Below are 16,338 nucleotides of genomic sequence, written 5' to 3' on the forward strand. Positions count from 1 at the left end.
GTGCCGCGCCTCGAGCTGCTCTGCGCGCAGGCGCTGCAGGAGAGCGTCGGGCCGGCGAGCGCCGTGCCGCTGCTCGAGGCGGCGCACACGATGGGCGACGGGCGGCTCCTCGCGCAGTGCCGCCGCTGCGTGGCGGACCACGCCGCCGAGGTGCGGGCGAGCGGCGGCGTGGAGCAGCTGCGCGACCTCGGCGTGGCCAAGGGGCTGCTCGGCGACGCGCTCGACCAGGTGGCGGAGCTCAAGGGCGCGATGCACGCGCTCTGCGTCGCGGAGAGCTGTAAAAGAGCGCAGGGCTTTGTCACGTGCAACCATGTGATTTTGTTCACCCGATGTGCTTTCGGGTGGGGGGGGTCTCGCTTTCGGTTTGATCTTTGAAGGTAAAGTGTGTGTCTTGTGGGTTGTCGAAACCTTGTAGAGTACACTACCTTGCAGCTGTGGAGGATGGCTCGCACACCGCGCTCCGCGGCAGCTGCCACCGTGAGATACCGTGGCACCGAGGAGCGCGCACGCGTGTGACCGCACCGTTTCAGTGTATCTGAGATAAGACGGATGTCGGATTCCCGACGCTGACGGTCGCCCCCCCCCCCCCCGTCGCCCCGACCCGATACTCGGCGACGTGTTTCAACGATGTTGACCGCTGCTGTGTATGACGATTCAGAGTAGATTCGAGCTCAGAGCCTACAACTTCTCGAGTCTCTTTACTGGGCTGGGTTTTTAGGCATTGTGGGGTTGGCACTCCCATCGACCCTCATGACCTCCTGCGGTCTCTGAGATGGACACCAGTGGGTGTGGGACCACAGCCAGGATACAACCGAAGGCTGGGTAAGCAGTAGATGTCGATACTCGACGCGTCCCACATGGTCTGTGTCGCTGTCGGCACGCTGTCGACAGGACGTCGAGCGACACCGGTGGCAGTGCCACCCAGGAGTGGTCGGGCGGTCTCCCGTCATGAAAGAGCCACCATGTGATCCGTATGATGATTCCTGACAACCGCCTCAGTCAACTTTCGTCACAGTTCCCGCTCTGAGAGGAGCTGAGGGTCAGTTCGACAGCTGGAGCTGTGTCGCCGGCGTGCGGCGGCCTGCCTCCGGAGGTGCCTCTGAGGTGGACATTTCTTGGTCACCGTGAGAGAACGCGTTCGAATTTTCACTCCGGAACTTCAACTCCGCACGCGCACCGGCCAGGGCTACAATAGTGCCAGTGAGGCGGAGGCGCGAGTCGGAAGGCCGCGACCGTCAAGTGTTCCCGTCATTTTCCTACAATCGCTGTGAACCCAGCCACGTAAGGTAGGCGACCCACCTCTCCTACACGCGTAGAGCTGTTGCTTGTTGCGTCCCCACGCGCTCGAGGGGTGGCACAAAAGCGTGCCGGTGTGCTGGCGGTGGCGCGACCGCGTGTGGGGTGTGGCCGTGCCGGTGCGTGCCCGCCGCCGTGCGCCCCGAGAAGTTCTCTCCCGGCTCCCGCCCCCAGATGTGAGCGCGCGGAGATGGTGATACATTAGAGTTCCCCAATTCGAACGTGTACACGGATTCCATCGAGGATTCCATCGTGGCGCGTGTGCAATATTACACAGGATGTGTCGATTTGTCGTGCGCTTGTGTGGCGAGAGAGGTCTCTGTGAACATGCGCATGGCTCCAGAGCGTGATATGACACAGATCTCAACAATTGAGATCTAGTCGAAAAGGAGCGACCTCCTCCGCGACCGCCCGCAAGGCAAGTCGCGTCCGACGTTTGGACCGCATCGCACGCGGACCTCCTCGCTCTCCTCTCCAGCCACGCCGGGTGCGTCGCCGTCGGCAGCCGCTCCCTCGCTGACCGCAGCGTGCCCGAACGCGGCGTGCGCCTCGGGGTCTCGCAGCTTGCGCCGGCCGCTCTGAAGGTCGCTTGCTAGTGCCGTGATCCCGATCGCGGCCCGCAGGGCGCCCAGCGCCACACCGTGCTCGCTCTCCTCGGCCGTGTTCTCCGCCGCCGCCGCCGCGGCTTCAGCCGCAGCAGTCGCCACCCCCACGGGCGCCGCCGCCGCCTCGTCGGGCGAAACCAGCCTCGGCGCTCTAGTTATCCGCAGGGGACCGCTGCCCCGAAGCGCCTCGGGCGTGCCCTGGATGTGACCGCCCTGGTCCAAGCGCGCGTAGTCCGTCTCGGTGTCGCGCTCGAGCTCGTGGAAGCGGTTGATGGCGTTGGCCGGCGCGGCAGAGGCAGTCCAACCGCCATCCGCCCGCTCCTTTTCCGCGCCACTCGCTGCGGCGAGATTGCTGCCCGCGATGCTCGTCGCCTCGACCGCCGCCATGCCACCCAGCTCGGTCGCCGTCTCAGCAGTCGCCACGCCGTACTTCACGTGGCTGATGACGTCCAGAGCGACGTACTGCGGCCAGGGCGCCGGCTCGGCGCCCGGCTTTGCGGGCGCCTCGACAACCGGGCCGCCAAGGTAGCCTCCCTCCGTCGTGAGCACGTCGTTGGCCGCGGGGTGCTCCTGCCACCGCAGAAAGTTGACGTGGCTGTGCAGCGGGCCGGAGGCGGCGCCGTTTTCAGGCCGCGGCTCCGGCATCTTGCCAAGGCCCGCGAGCAGCAGCAGCATGGCTCGATAAGTTTGGTCCGCGAGCTTGTTAAGGGCGCTCGACGTCCCAACTGGCGAGGAGGCCCAGTGGCGAAAAGGTGAGCGCCAGGCGGAGAAGGCGGAGTTGCAAGCAAGGTGGCTGCGTCTGTTTGTTTTTTTTGACTAGTGGAGGGGACCTGCGGCGGACCCGCCTCTGTTGTTCGGGCAGTGAGAGACGCAGGATCTGCACGCCAAAGTGGGGCCACTCCGCATTTTCATTTTGGTTTTGGGTTGTCGGAGATCACCCATCAGCACTCATAGTCAGTCACGTCTGTCAAAGCAGTTGTGGCACGTGAGCAGAGTCGCTGCATGCAACGGCGCCGCCACACGCTCCGGACGACCGACACACCGACACACCACGCACAATGGGAGGCTATCGCGCACGATCGGCCATCGCACCCACCGCAAACACCTCGCCGCGCAGATGGGGGGAGGCATAATCCCACCCACACACACCGGAGCAGCGCAGACACCTTACACGTCAGCGCTCGCTCGATGTGGCCGGCGCTCTCCCCTCGGTCCTATCTCGCCTTTTCAACGGCGGCGTGCGGCCACGCGCCGCGCCGAGCCGGTCTCGGCGGGAGACCTCAGAGCCGCACGCGATGCGGGCATGCGCGATGGCTCCGTTGGCTCCGTGCCTAAGGCAGATAGATTAGGGTGGTGAGCTGCGGCAGCCACCGTTTCTGTACCTCGATCACGTGCAGGCCGTCGGAGGCCGCGCTGGATGGCCCAGGGCCGGCGGCGGTGAAGGCGTCCGTCGATGAAGGGATGTCGTCGAGGGAGCCATCGTCCTACGGGGCTGGTGCACCGGTCCAGTTGTCGGAGTTCGAGATCGCCGTCGACTTTTGGAGAGTTCGGCCCGTTGACGAACTCACGGAATGTGAGCGACTTGGTGCACGCTGATAGTCGAGCATCATGGCTCGCACCTCATCCTGAGCGCAAGGAACTCGCCCAGGGGTCAGCTGTTGGCGTCGCCGTTTTGATCGAGCTGCATCCACTGCATGGTTTCGTAGCCAAGCGTAAACGCCCAGGAGTTGTTGCCTGGGTGACTTGCTGATGAGAGCGCCTTCCAGGCGGGTAGTCGTGCCCCTCACCTAAGGTCATACGGCGGCGTCAGAGGGGGTGGAGGGGCGCGAAGCGTGAACATGGAGGCAAGCAGGTGGTGGCTGCACCTGGCCAAAGCCGGCGACCTCAAAGTTGTCGTAGGTTGTGCGGGTGTCGCTGAGCGTGAGAGGGACTGGATCGGCAGCAGCGCGGGCGGCAGCGGCCGGAGAGAGGCCGGAGAGCCGTCGGACGGAGGCCGGTCGTGCATCGGCGCGTCGGCCGTAGGGGCCGGGGGGGCGGCGGCATCCATCGCTGCGGGTCGCTGCGGGCCGACGATTGTGGACTGATCGATCGTCGGCGGGCGGTGTTCTCGAGTGTTCAGCTGGGACGTTCTACGTTAAAAGAGCGTCGGCGCCGACACGAGAGACTTATAAGGGTAGACTAGTGTGGGACCTGCGGCGGTACCCGCCTCTGTTGTTCGGGCAGTGAGAGACGCAGGATCTGCACGCGAAGTGGGCTCCCCTCCGCATTTGCATTTTGGTTTTGGGTGTCGGAGATCATCCATCGCAAGCATTGCTAAAAATCTCTCTCTCGCAAGCACTCATCAGTCAGTCACGTCAGTCAAACCCGCGCCGAGCCGGTCTCGGCGGGAGACCTCGGAGCAGCACGCGATGCGGCGGGCGTGCGCGATGGCTCCGTTGGCTCCGTGCCTAAGGCAGATAGATTAGGGTGTGAGCTTCGGCAGCCAGTCGGAGGCCGCGATGGATGGCCCAGGGCCGGCGGCGGTGAAGGCGTCCGTCGATGAAGGGATGTCGTCGAGGGAGCCATCGTCCTCCGCGGCTGGTGCACCGGTCCAGTTGTCGGAGTCCGAGATCGCAGTCGACTTGGAGAGCCCGTTGACAAACTCACGGAATGTGAGCGACTTGGTGCACGTTGGGTCGGCATCATGGCTCGCACCTCATCCTGGGCAAGGAACTCGCCCAGGGACCAGCTGTTGGCATCGCCGTTTTGATCGAGCTGCATCCACTGCATGGTTTCGTAGTCAAGCGTAAACGCCCAGGAGTTGGTGCCTGGGTGACTTGCTGATGAGAGCGCCTTCCAGGCGGGTAGTCGTGCCCCTCACCTAAGGTCATACGGCGGCGTCAGAGGGGGTGGAGGGGCGCGAAGCGTGAACATGGAGGCAAGCAGGTGGTGGCTGCACCTGGCCAAAGCCGGCGACCTCGAAGTTGTCGTAGCTTGTGCGGATATCGCTGAGCGTGAGAGGGACCGGATCGGCAGCAGCGCGGGCGGCAGCGGCCGGAGAGGCCGGAGAGCCATCCGACGGAGGCCGGTCGTGCATCGGCGCGTCAGCCGCAGGGGCCGGGGGGGCGGCGGCATCCATCGCGGGTCGCTGCGGGCCGACGATTGTGGACTGATCGATCGTGGCGGGCGGATTTCGGCTGGGACGTTCTACGGTTAAACCAAGAGCGTCGGCGCCGACACGAGAGACTTATAAGGGTAGATTTTATGTCGCTCTTACGTTTAGAGAGAGCGTTGTTGTTTGTTTTTTGTTGGCACTAGCGATTCTAACGCCGGAGCGATTTCTTCAAGTGCGCGCCAGTCCAATGCTTACTAAGAAAAAGAAACTCAAAGTGCATTCGCCTTCTATGGACCCACACCCAGTTCTGACTCGGCGCCATTTCTTCCTTGCCGTGCCATCCGCTCGGGGCCGGCGGCTTGCTCGTCAGCCACGCTTTCGCTAATGTCCCGCGAGATCCCGACCTCCGCCGAGGCGGAGGCCCTTCGGTCGCGCGGCGTGCACGAGTCCTCCGACCTCGAGGGCGCCGAGATCGCCATCAAGGACCTCCCTGCGCTGCCCGAGCCTCACCGGTGCGAGCAGCTCTCCGAGAGCATGCTCGGGATCACCGTGGTGTCGCTGCTCATCGCGCTCTTCGTCGGGCTCACGCAGGGCGTCGCGGTCGGCGCGCCGCCCTACGGTGCAGAGTGGCTCGCGCTCGTGTGCATCTACCTCGAGGCGGCCGTGGCGATCGGCGCACTGTGCGGGCTGCTGTGCGGCGACCCGGGCGTGGTGCGACGCTCGCCCGAGACGTGCTACCCGGTGCCGCCCGAGGTGCTGGCGCGGCTGCAGCGCGGGGAGAGCCTCATCGGCCTCTCCAACATCACCGACCAGCAGCTCGGCCGCACGTACTGCGTGCGCTGCCTGGTCTGGAGGCCCGACGGCGGGAGCATGGGGTCGCGCTTCCCCGGGTCGAGCATGTGCCACCACTGCGCCACCTGCCAGCGCTGCGTCACCGACTTTGACCACCACTGTGGCGTGTTTGGACGCTGCATTGCCGGCTCGGGCTGGCGAGGGAACATGAAGTACTTCAAGTGCATCATCTCGATGGCGGGCTGCGCGATGCTGACGTGCATTGCGCCGCTCATTGTGAGGATAATCCGCGAGCCGACAACACCGCACAGCTCGTCCCGGACGGTGGGCTGATGCGCGCACAGGTCTGCACGGGGCCGCTGTGCGCGCGAGCGGACGGGTGTGGGCCTCCGCCCTCTGGCCGAGGCGGCCGATGCTCTACTCCGCGGATCGTCGCGTGAGTCTCTCGCTGTCTCTGTTTGTCTATGTGAGTCGTATTCTATCTGCTCTGCGCAGCAGAACGCACGCATGCAGGCGCGGTGGCCGGAGACAGAGCGCCGAGCGCGCTGCAACCATGGCTGCACGCCAAACCACAGCACAAGCCAGCGGATCGGAACGCGGAAGGGCTTTTGGCGGATTAGGAGGCGGAGAAGGAGACGGAGCAGCGCGCCAAGGAGCGCAAGGCCAAGAAGAAGAAGAAGGGCAGGGGCGAGACGTGGCTCAGCCCTCTGCTACTTGCGTACGATCGAGAGGCCAATCCGCGAGGAGCCGCTCGCGCGCGAGGTCCACTTTGTGATCACTGCGCTTGCCGCCGCGCTCGCTCACTGATTGCCAGGAGATGGATCAGAGGCGTGTGGCTGAGCCGGGCTTTGCGCTGACGCTGAGCGACTGTCCGAAGAGAGGCTTCTTGACAGTCGTCTGGCACGTCCGCACTGACCCCATGCCGAGCTTGACCTCGCAGGAGGCGCACGTGCCTGCCTTACACTGGTAGGTGATCTGCACGCCAGCGCGATAGGCGGCCAGGGAGAGAGGCGAGCCCTCAGGCACCGACGCAGAGCGGCCACCCGGGAATTTGACGAGCACGTCCGCCATCACTGCGCCAGGCCGCCTCCTTGTCCCTGGAGCGAAGCTCTGTTGCGGCACGAGGGCTGTGAATGCGTGGAGGAGGAGGAGAAGCGTCTGCATCGTGAATTACTGCAGTGGTACTCGAGGCAGATGGGGCTCGACACGCCTCCCTCCCTCTCCCGTGGAAATCGAGGAAACTGTGGCTGACGAGACGAACGACGCAACCCGACACGAGTATAACGAGAGATTTTTTGCGCCTATTTTTCTGACGGGACAGGGGCAAGCAAAACAACAAACACATGACCTGTGAGTGTTAGAGTTGTTTGGTATTGCTAAAAATCTCTCTCGGGGCAAGTAGGGTATGTGCGAGGTATGAACGTATCGGGGTATCTATTTCCATCTTCGGGGTAGGCAAGTAAATCCTGCCTGCTGTTGCGCCAGCCGCCAGGTAGGTAGGCGTACGCCGGTACTAAAAGATACCTCGTAGACGCATAGCAAGACGTATGCTGGTATGGGGAGTTGAGACGCACATATGGCAGTATGTTGCAGCTCGTCTCAAGTACACAGGTAGCGGCGGTCGCACCTGCAAGTATGGGTACGGGGATACCACTCCTTACGTGGTCCCGCAACCCGCCCAAGTACCCAGGTATCTCGGGGGCGCGCTCCAGTATCTGCAGTATCTGCAGTATCTGCAGTATCTGCAGTATCTGCAGTATCTGCAGTATCTGCAGTATCTGCAGTATCTGCAGTATCTGCAGTATCTGCAGTATCTGCAGCGCTTCCGAGGCGACTCGGCTGCCGCGCGTCTTTTGCTCTTTTGCGATCACGGAGCTCGCATAGTGCAGCAGCTTCTCGAGGAGCCGCTCCGCCTCGAGCGAGTGCCATCCGGCGGCCGCCGTCGACACCTCCCCCCGCAGTGACTTCTCGGCTCGCCTCAGCATCCGCTCGCGCACGCGGCGGGTAAGCAGCAGCTGTTGCGGCTCCTCGCTGGCGGCTGGCGTCTTGTCGCCCGCGAGCAGGTTGAGCGCGCGGCCCTTTGCGCCATCGTCACTGGCGCCAACGGAGGATGCCGCGACCACGAGCCGGCCCGAGTCGAGGCGCCGCTGCCGCAGCTGCCCGCCGTGTTCCTCGAGCAGCACCCCTTCAACGTGGGCGGCCGCTAGCCGCCGCAGCGCTCAGCCTTGTGTGACACTATGAGTCAGACCTCTGGGACCTGAGGACGTTGAACCTCCCGCATGGCCGCATGCACGAAACGCATGCTGTGTTGAGGGTGAGAGATACCGTATAGAGAGCGAGACAGAGAGAGAATCTTCTGTGCCGTTTGCACCTCGTCTGTCTGTCTCTGTTGCGAACACTGTCGGTGGGAGCGAGAGCCGAGACGGAGTCCGACCCGGTTCGAGACGGAGTCGAGACGGTGCGGACTGGGGGAGATCCGTGTTCGTGGAGACGGCCAGATCTCGAGTATATTTACAGTCATTTTATATGATTTCGAACCAATTACTATGTTTCAGCGTGAAGGCTGAAGCCGTGTGATGTGTGAAGCACAGGGCGCGCGGGCGCGCGTGTTGAATCCCGGCCGACGAGCGATCCCGGCATAGCGCGCGCCACTGCACAAGTAGACTTCTAACGCCTAATTAAACCTTTCTATCGATAGTTCTGTCCTCTTGCCGCCCTCAAGGTGGCTCTCCTCGAGCCGGCGCGCCGCCCCGTCGCACCGCTCCGCCTCACGGCCGGCGCGGTAGTCGAGCCAGCCATGCACCCCGAGCGTCGCCCACACGGTGAGGCCGCCGCCGATCGTGAAGGGCGACGGCACCTCGCCGAGGCCGAGGTAGACCCAAAACGGCACGAGCGGCATGTCGGCGAGGAGGATGAGGCCGACTTCGGCGCCGGTGACGAGCTGGCACGCCTTGATGCAGCACACCCACGCGAGGCCGGCGAGCGCGCCGTTGCCAATGATCAGCGGATAGAACTCGGCGTGTGGCGGGCAGAGGACGGAGCCGTGGGCGACGGCGACGATCGCCGCCGTCATCCCGCAGCCGAGCGCGCCCCAGCACGCGAGGCCAGCGGTGGGCGCGCCGGGGCATCGCCTCCCAAACAGGCGGCAGCAGAGCAGGAAGGCCTGAAAAAAGAGGCCGGCGCCGATCGCGACCAAGTTGCCGTACCACGTGGCGCGCACCACGCGCTCGGGCCGCAGCAACTCATCGAGCGAGCGCGGCGCCGCAGTGTCGACGGCGGCGCCGTCGGCGGCTCCGATGATTTCGGGCAGGAAGGCGACGAACGCGCAGGCCACGCCGACGGCGACGGCGATGGCGGTGCGGACGGGCAGCACGTCCGACAGAAAGAGACAGCCGAGCGCGGCGCCCCACAGCGGGTTGATCTCGATCAATACGACCGCGTTGCTGGCGGCCGTCGTCATGTAGGCGGTGACGAAGCAGGTGTTGGTGGCGGCCGTGAAGAGCGTGGCGAGCAGCGCAGGCAGCAGGACGCCCTTCCGGCGCAGCGTGCACGGGAGGACGGCACGGCGCACGCCGCGCAGTGAGCCTCGCGGCGCGAGCGACGCCGCGTAGAACAAGTTGATAGCGCCGACGAGGACGAATTTCCAGAAGACAATGTTCAGCGTGTTGCCGCCGTAGTGTCGGCGCGCGAGTCGAGGCAACACCGCGTCTGGGCTCCACGACGCCGTGGCGACCGCGGCGAGGAGGTAGCCACGTCGGCGCTTTTGCCACGCCGAGGCGCGCGGCGGCACCGGCGGCGGGTCCGGCGGCACCGGCGGCGGGTCCGGCGGCACCGGCTCCGCGGCAGGGTGCATCGGCAGATATAGGGTTCCGAGCCTTGTCCGAGCCGCCGTCGACGATGGAGGGCTCGTCCTCGATGCAAGACTGGCTCGCGCCGCGCCACGTCTGCACGGCGCTAATGCCGATCCTCCGCTCAGCATTCCAGGCGCAGGAGGCGTCGGCGCCCGACGTTGCCGGCGGCAGTGGCGATGCCGGTTTCCGACGCGCGCTGCGCTCGAAGCACACGGCGCAAACGATGCTCCAGTATGCATTCCAGAACAACCCGATCGACGCGATCATCGACGCGATCGCCGACGCGATCGCGAAGGAGGCGTGCGACGTCTACGCCGACCCGGATGTCGTCTCGCGGCCCGCCTCGAGGCGCGAGGCGGAGGCGCAGCCGATGTATGCGGCGGTGATCGCGGCGGTGCGCGCGGTCGAGGACGACGCCGCCCTCGCGACGGAGGCCGAGGGCGTGACGGTGAGCGCGGTGATCGCCGCCGACGAGCGCGACGGCGCCGCCGACGGCGACGGCGACGGCGGGCGCCCGCGCGGGGGGTCAAAGTCGATGGCGGAGCTGTCGTCATGGAGGTCGTCGGTTTCGTCGACGACGGCGGGCGACGACCTCCACGAGCTGTGGTCGGCGTCGAGCTGGGCCGAGGGGCTCGGCCTCTCCGAGATCGTCGCCGAGGCGCTGACGGCGCCGCTGCGCGCGGGGAAGGCTCGCTACGCGCGCAAGGGCGGCCGCTGGGGCCGCGGCAAGCGCTCCGACTCGGGCGGCGCGGCGCCCGCCGACGCCAACGTCGCGCGGTACGAGCTGCCGTACGTCAAGGAGCTGGGGAGGCTCGCGACCGACGGCGGCCTCACCTTCGAGGCGTTTGTCGAGTTCCTGCTCGCGTCGGCGCTTGTGCCTGAGATTGCGGCAGTGCTGTGGGACGAGGCGAAGGCGATCGCCGAGGAGATGCCGGCGAACACCGCCGAGCTCGTCGACAAGTTCAAGCAGGACGGATGCTTCGAGATGTCGTACGGATCGATCTCGACCTTCTTCGGCGGCCTCGAGGGGCTCATCGGCCCGCCTGACCCGAAGATGCTGCCGCGGATGGTCTACGAGCACTGCAACTCCGACGACTCCCGGCAGCCGATCGTCGCCACCAATTACATGACGACGACCACGCCGGAGATTGAGTGGCTCTTCGTCACCGTCGGCCGCGCCGCCGACCCGCGCGCCGTCGCCGCCCTCGCCGCGCGCGGCCTCACGACGTGGCCCGTCGAGGAGAAGCTCCTCGCGCCCGGCGGCAACCGCGAGCACATGCGAACACCCATCGCGCCCGACGACCCGACGATGCTCTCGCAGCGCGAGGAGGTGAACGGCCGCCTCGCCGAGCAGAAGACGAGCGCGCTCTGCGACGAGGAGTTCTACGGCGCGCGGCTGTACACCGGGCCCATGTTCTTGAAGTACAACGGCACGCTGCGCGCGCTCGCGTCGTCGTCGGCGCCGGCGCCGCGCAAGAAGCTGCGGCGCGCAGGGCACTGGCAGCGGTCGACGCGCCAGTCCCAGCGGCCGAGGGCGAGCCTGGCGGCCGAGGGCGAGCGGTCACCGGTGAACACGTACACGACGACGCTTCACTGCATCAACTCGGCGATCATCAAGCTGTCGAAGCTGATGACGGCCGAGACGGTGTACCGCGGCATCAGCGGCGCGATGCTCCCCGATTCGTTCTGGCGGCCAAACGCCCAAAAGGTGCGCGGCGGCGTCGAGTACGCGTTCATGTCGACGACGCTCGAGGAGGACGTCGCCAAGTTCTACGCGGCGGGTGGCGCGAAGGGGTCGAAGGCGGGGGTGCTCTTCGAGGTGCAGATGGGGATGATCGACCGCGGCGCTTCGATGGAGTGGCTCTCGCAGTACCCGCACGAGCGCGAGATCACCTTCGCTCCGCTCACCGGCCTCGAGGTGGTGAACACGACCATCGATCAGTCGGTGTTGGTCGTGCAGGTGCGCCTCAACATCAACCTCCAGGCGCTCACGATCGAGGAGGTCGTCTCGAAGCGCCACAAGCTCTGCCGCGAGATTGCGCAGAACGTCGTCTCCAACTTCCGCCCCGAGAAGAACGACGCGTGGGCACCGCTCGTCGAGCTCGACCCTCAGGCGCCCGCGAAGGCGAAGGCCGAGCTGCTGCGCGTCGCCGCCTCCGTCGTCGAGGCGCCGGCGCACGAGTTCAACGAGGACTCGGCGTTTGGGGAGCGGGTCAACGCGATCGTGGCGGCGCGCGCCGGCGTCGAGTGGTCGGTCGGCCTCGCAGCGATCCTGTCGAAGTGCGGCCTCGCGTCGGTGGCCGAGCTCAAGGCAAAGGGCGCCGCCGCATGCGCGCCGGTGTTCCGCGCGAGTGAGGCGGCGCTCGGCGACGAGATGATGTCCGCCGTGTGCATCCTGCACCAGCTCGGCTACCTCGACGAGACGATCGAGATTGACATCACCCAGAATACCATCGGCCCGGCGTCGACGAAGCGGTGGGCCGAGCTCCTCGACGTTCGCGACCTGCCGAAGCTCCAGATTCTGGGGAACTGGGGCAACGAGCTTGGCGACGCGGGGATCATCCACATCGCCGACGCGATCTCGCGCGGCCGCCTAGGCGGCCTCGAGCAGATGCGCTGCGGCGCCAACAAGATCGGCGAGGACGGCTTTACCCACTTGATGGAAGTGCTCCTCACCGGCGTCAACCCCAACCTGACAGTGGTCGGCTTCTACGACAACCACACGCTCGGCGACCAGTCGGTCACAACGATGGCCGCCGTCGCGGCGGCGGGCCACCTGCGCAAGCTCGAGAAGACTGACCTCTCGACGAACGCCGTCGGCGACGACGGCCTCGTCGCGCTGTGCGCCGCCGAGCGCGAGCACGGCGCCTTCCCCTCGCTCCTCGAGATGCGCGTCGCCTTCAACCGCTTCACCGACCGCGGCGCGCTCGCGCTCGCAGCGACTCTCGCGGCAGGCGGCTTCCCGAAGCTCACGCTGCTCGACTTCACAATGAACAAGCTGATCACCCAGAAGGGGCGCGACGCCCTCACAGCCTCGTGCGATGGCACCGACGGGCCGAAGCGGCCGTTCGTGCCGGCGGCGTGACTTTCCTGTCCACCGAGTCGCCCCGCGCGGCACAGACGGAGCGCGTGCGCGTGACAGGAAGCTCTCGGCAGGTTGGGTGGGAAGCAAGCTAAAAACCCGGTTGTTTCTTTTTTGCACTCGAATCTGTGAACCTCGCGGGGGCTCGAGTCTTGCTCACGCTGCTCCATACCTAAATCTCTTCCGACAGAGAGCAGCTGGGATTTGCGTCGCTGCTGGCCAATGGCAATGCCTCTGGCAGTGCATATTCTGCTTTTGGCAGCTGTTCCACCGAGGCTGTGGGGTGCCGCACCCGCTGTTGTATAGCGCAATCGGCACCCACCCGTATCTGCAGTATCTGCAGTATCTGCAGTATCTTGCAGTATCTGCAGTATCTGCAGTATCCGCGTACAAGCGGCGAAGTCTGTGGTATTGAAGTATGCATGCTTCAAGTGCTTCGCCATACTTCGACACTTGTATGTGGGAGGTATGGCAGTATTGTGCCGCCCCTCTCGCTCGCAGTATTCTCCCGTGACGAAAAACGAACACAGACCAAGCGCTAAGCGTGAGGACACGAGTTCGAATACGTAGGAGGCATCTGGGCAAAATTGAGCCCGCCCAGGTGTGAACAAAAATATAAGGGTCGACCAGGTTTCGAACTGGGGACCTCCCGCATGCGGGAAGGCTTCCAGCAAGATACGCTGGAGTTGAAAGGAAGAGAAGGGCTGGAACAACCTATTAATAAATAAAAATAGAAATAAAACCGGGGGAACTAGACACAACAGATACGCACACCGACGCCCGAAGTGCCAAGAAGGACGTCATTAGTACGAAACCTCAGAAGGCCATGGGCGCTGAGAGAACATTCCCTCGAGAGGACAAAAAAAGAAAAAGCCGTGGCACCCCTCCAGCCCTCCTTGCGCGGTGTCCCCCGCTATGTGTCGCCGATTGGGGCACGCTATCCTGTGCAGTCAGGGCAAGCGGGGGAGGGGGGCAGTCCCTTTGACGTATGTATCTCTGGGTTCTGTCTCCAGTCTCGGAGGGGGGCAAGAAGCTAAGAATATTTGATTTTCTCGCTCGCAGTATTGCAGTACGAGGAGGCCGGACGCCGGTATCTGGGTACCGGGCGCACTGGGCACGAGTACAGCAGTACGGATACCTGGCCCTACCACAGTGTGAGTCCTTGTCAGGTATGGCAGTATGGCGCTGACTTCCTAATGTACCCCAGTATAGCCAGCCATTCGCGCCGCGCGGATACTTTTATATACTCCACTTGCCCGCGAAGGTGCCGCCTTGGCTCTGTAATCGTCCGTCCGCCGCTCTGTAACATCGTCCGCCATGACACCGCAGACACGACCGCCTTGCGCGACTGGTGTTCACACACGAGGCGTGAGGGACTTGGAGCATCGGGTGAACTCGGGCGGACATATCCGGCGCGAAGGCACGGGCGACCGTGAAGCAGTAAGGGAGTCGGCGCGGACCAGCGCCCCCGTCGCTCGCTGCGTCTCCTTCACGGCCGCGCCCTGCGCGCCGATGACGACGCCGCGCCCGCCTTTGTCCTCTCGCGCCGCGCAGACTCTCAACACCGCCTCCGCCATCGATCTGCACGACGGCATATGAAGATGACCGACAACAAACATGACGACGATCCACACTACCACATCGTCGGTGGCGGGCCCGTCGGCTACGCGACGGCGCTCCTGCTGGCCAAGGACGGCATCCTCTCGACTGTCTACGAGTCTCGTGCATCCGTCGTCGACGTGCCTGAGGAATCCTACCCGATCGGCGTCAACGCGCGCGGCCTCCACACCCTCGGGCTCATCGACCCGTCGCTGGCCGCGTCCTGCCGCGACACCGGCAAGATCATCAACGCGTGGGAGATCTACGGTGGAGGTGGCTCGAAGGTGGCCGACCTCCCAAGCGGCGTGGTGTACGGCACGTCTCGCGCCAGGGTCAACCTCATCCTGGCCGAGGCCGCGCTCCGGCCGGAGTTTGCGTCGCTCATCACGGTGGTCAACAACTACCGGCTCCGCTCCGTCCGCTTGGCGGCGCGCGAGCTGGTCTTCGAGGAGCGGCTGAGCGGCGGCGGCAAGCGCGAGGTGGTGGTGGCGACCGGCCCGAACGGGCGGGTGGTGGCGGCAGACGGCTGCAACTCCGCGGTGCGCCGCGCGGTCGACGAGCAGGACGAGGGCTTCTCGTGCACCGTGACGCCATGGAAGAACGAGTTCCGCGTCATCTTCGCGCCGCCGGGCGCGAGCGCGCCGGGGCTCGACAAGACCGTGCACTACATCTTCGCGGGGTTCTACGCGGCGACGGTCGACATGGGCGGGCAGCAGACGTGGACGTGCGTCGTGGGCGCGCGCGACGGCGCGCCGCGCGCCGAGCGCGAGCTGCTGCTGTCGGAGGACCCGTCGGACGCCAACGTGACCGCGTTGCGCAAGCTGCTCGAGACGCGCTCGCCGCTGGTGGCGCCGATCTTCGGCGACGACGAGCTGCGCCGCTTCTTCGGCCGGCGCACCTTCCGCGGCGCGATGGTCCAGTGCTCGCGCGCCAACGTGGGCGAGTGGCTGGTGCTTCTGGGCGACGCGGCACACTCGGTCCTCCCTCCGACGGGCGAGGGCATCAACAGTGGCCTCGAGGACGCGGCCATCCTCGCGGCGAGCGTGCGCGGCGCCCCCACGGCGCCCTTCTCCGAGTACGAGGCGGCGCGTGGCGCCGACGTGGCGGGTCTGCTCTCGTACGCAAGCTACCTCAACGACGGCTTCGACCTCAAGGTGCCGGGCGAGGCGGGCGCGCGCCTCGCCTTCCAAATCCTCGAGTCGCTCCTGGGCGGCTGCGGCGTCGTGCCGCTCACCACCTCGCTCTTCGGCCCGCCCTCCGCCGAGCGCGCGCCCTACGGGCCGATGACGCGACGCTGGCGGCGGCGCAAGGCCGTGCTGCTGCCCCTCGCCCGGCTGCTCATCTATCCGTGGGCGTGGACCTTTGCGCTGCTGCGGCTGCCGTGGGTCGCCGCGCGCGGCCTCTGCCGCTGCTGCGCCCGCCGCTGTACGCCCGAGGAGATGAGCTCGCCCCTGCTGGGCGGCGGGCCGTCGAGCTCGAGGAGCATGAAGCCGCCCATCGACCTTGACGGCGCCGACGCGGAGGCCGGCGGCGCGTCCGCTGCGAAGGAGCCCGCGCCCGCCCATGAGGTCTGAGGCAGCGTGCTGTAGGTGTAAATGGTGTTGAGTTTTTTGAATGGACAATGACAGCTCGTTGCAGAGGAGGACAACAACCTCTCACAAGTTGTATGGTGACCATGGTGGTGGGCCTAATGCAAATACAAATACGAATACGACTACGAATACGAATACGAATGCGAATACAAATACGAATACGAATACGAATACGAATGCAAATGCAAATACGAATACGACTACAAATACGAATACAAATACAAATATGAATGCAAATACAAATACAAATACGAATACGACTGCAAATGCGAATACGAATACGAATACGAATACGAATACGAATGCAAATACAAATACGAATACGAATACGAATACGAATGCAAATACAAATACGAATACGACTACAAATACGAATACGACCACCCAGGCCCCACCCAGGCCCCACCCACCTAGGGAGGTCCCACCC

General features: G+C 65.0%; 4 protein-coding genes across 4 annotated transcripts in view; 1 reads left to right on the plus strand and 3 right to left on the minus strand.

Annotated features, from left to right (window-relative positions):
• Nucleotides 1–1,487: 1,487 nt before the first annotated feature.
• EMIHUDRAFT_438961 (hypothetical protein) lies at nt 1,488–2,656 on the minus strand. The gene has a single exon (XM_005757989.1). It carries the CDS (start codon nt 2,574–2,576, stop codon nt 1,674–1,676), a length of 903 nt encoding a protein of 300 aa, XP_005758046.1. The 5' UTR covers nt 2,577–2,656; the 3' UTR covers nt 1,488–1,673.
• A 3,390-nt stretch (nt 2,657–6,046) lies between these two features.
• On the minus strand, nt 6,047–7,022 carry EMIHUDRAFT_359905 (hypothetical protein). The gene has a single exon (XM_005757990.1). It carries the CDS (start codon nt 6,949–6,951, stop codon nt 6,610–6,612), a length of 342 nt encoding a protein of 113 aa, XP_005758047.1. The 5' UTR covers nt 6,952–7,022; the 3' UTR covers nt 6,047–6,609.
• Nucleotides 7,023–8,461: 1,439 nt separating this feature from the next.
• Nucleotides 8,462–9,247, minus strand: EMIHUDRAFT_220063 (hypothetical protein; the record flags this gene model as incomplete). Its single annotated transcript, XM_005757991.1, has 2 exons — nt 8,462–9,013; nt 9,152–9,247. 2 exons carry the CDS (start codon nt 9,245–9,247, stop codon nt 8,462–8,464), a joined length of 648 nt encoding a protein of 215 aa, XP_005758048.1.
• Nucleotides 9,248–14,315: 5,068 nt separating this feature from the next.
• EMIHUDRAFT_107278 (hypothetical protein) overlaps nt 14,316–16,338 on the plus strand; it is a gene marked incomplete at both ends in the record, with an annotated part of 2,309 nt that continues 286 nt past the window's right edge. Inside the window, one exon of the mRNA XM_005757992.1 lies at nt 14,316–15,887. Within this exon, the coding sequence (XP_005758049.1) occupies nt 14,316–15,887 (1,572 nt within the window). The remainder of the gene's footprint in view (nt 15,888–16,338) is intronic.

The sequence above is a fragment of the Emiliania huxleyi genome (assembly GCF_000372725.1).
Source record: "Emiliania huxleyi CCMP1516 unplaced genomic scaffold EMIHUscaffold_89, whole genome shotgun sequence".
Taxonomy (NCBI): Eukaryota; Haptophyta; order Isochrysidales; family Noelaerhabdaceae; genus Emiliania; species Emiliania huxleyi.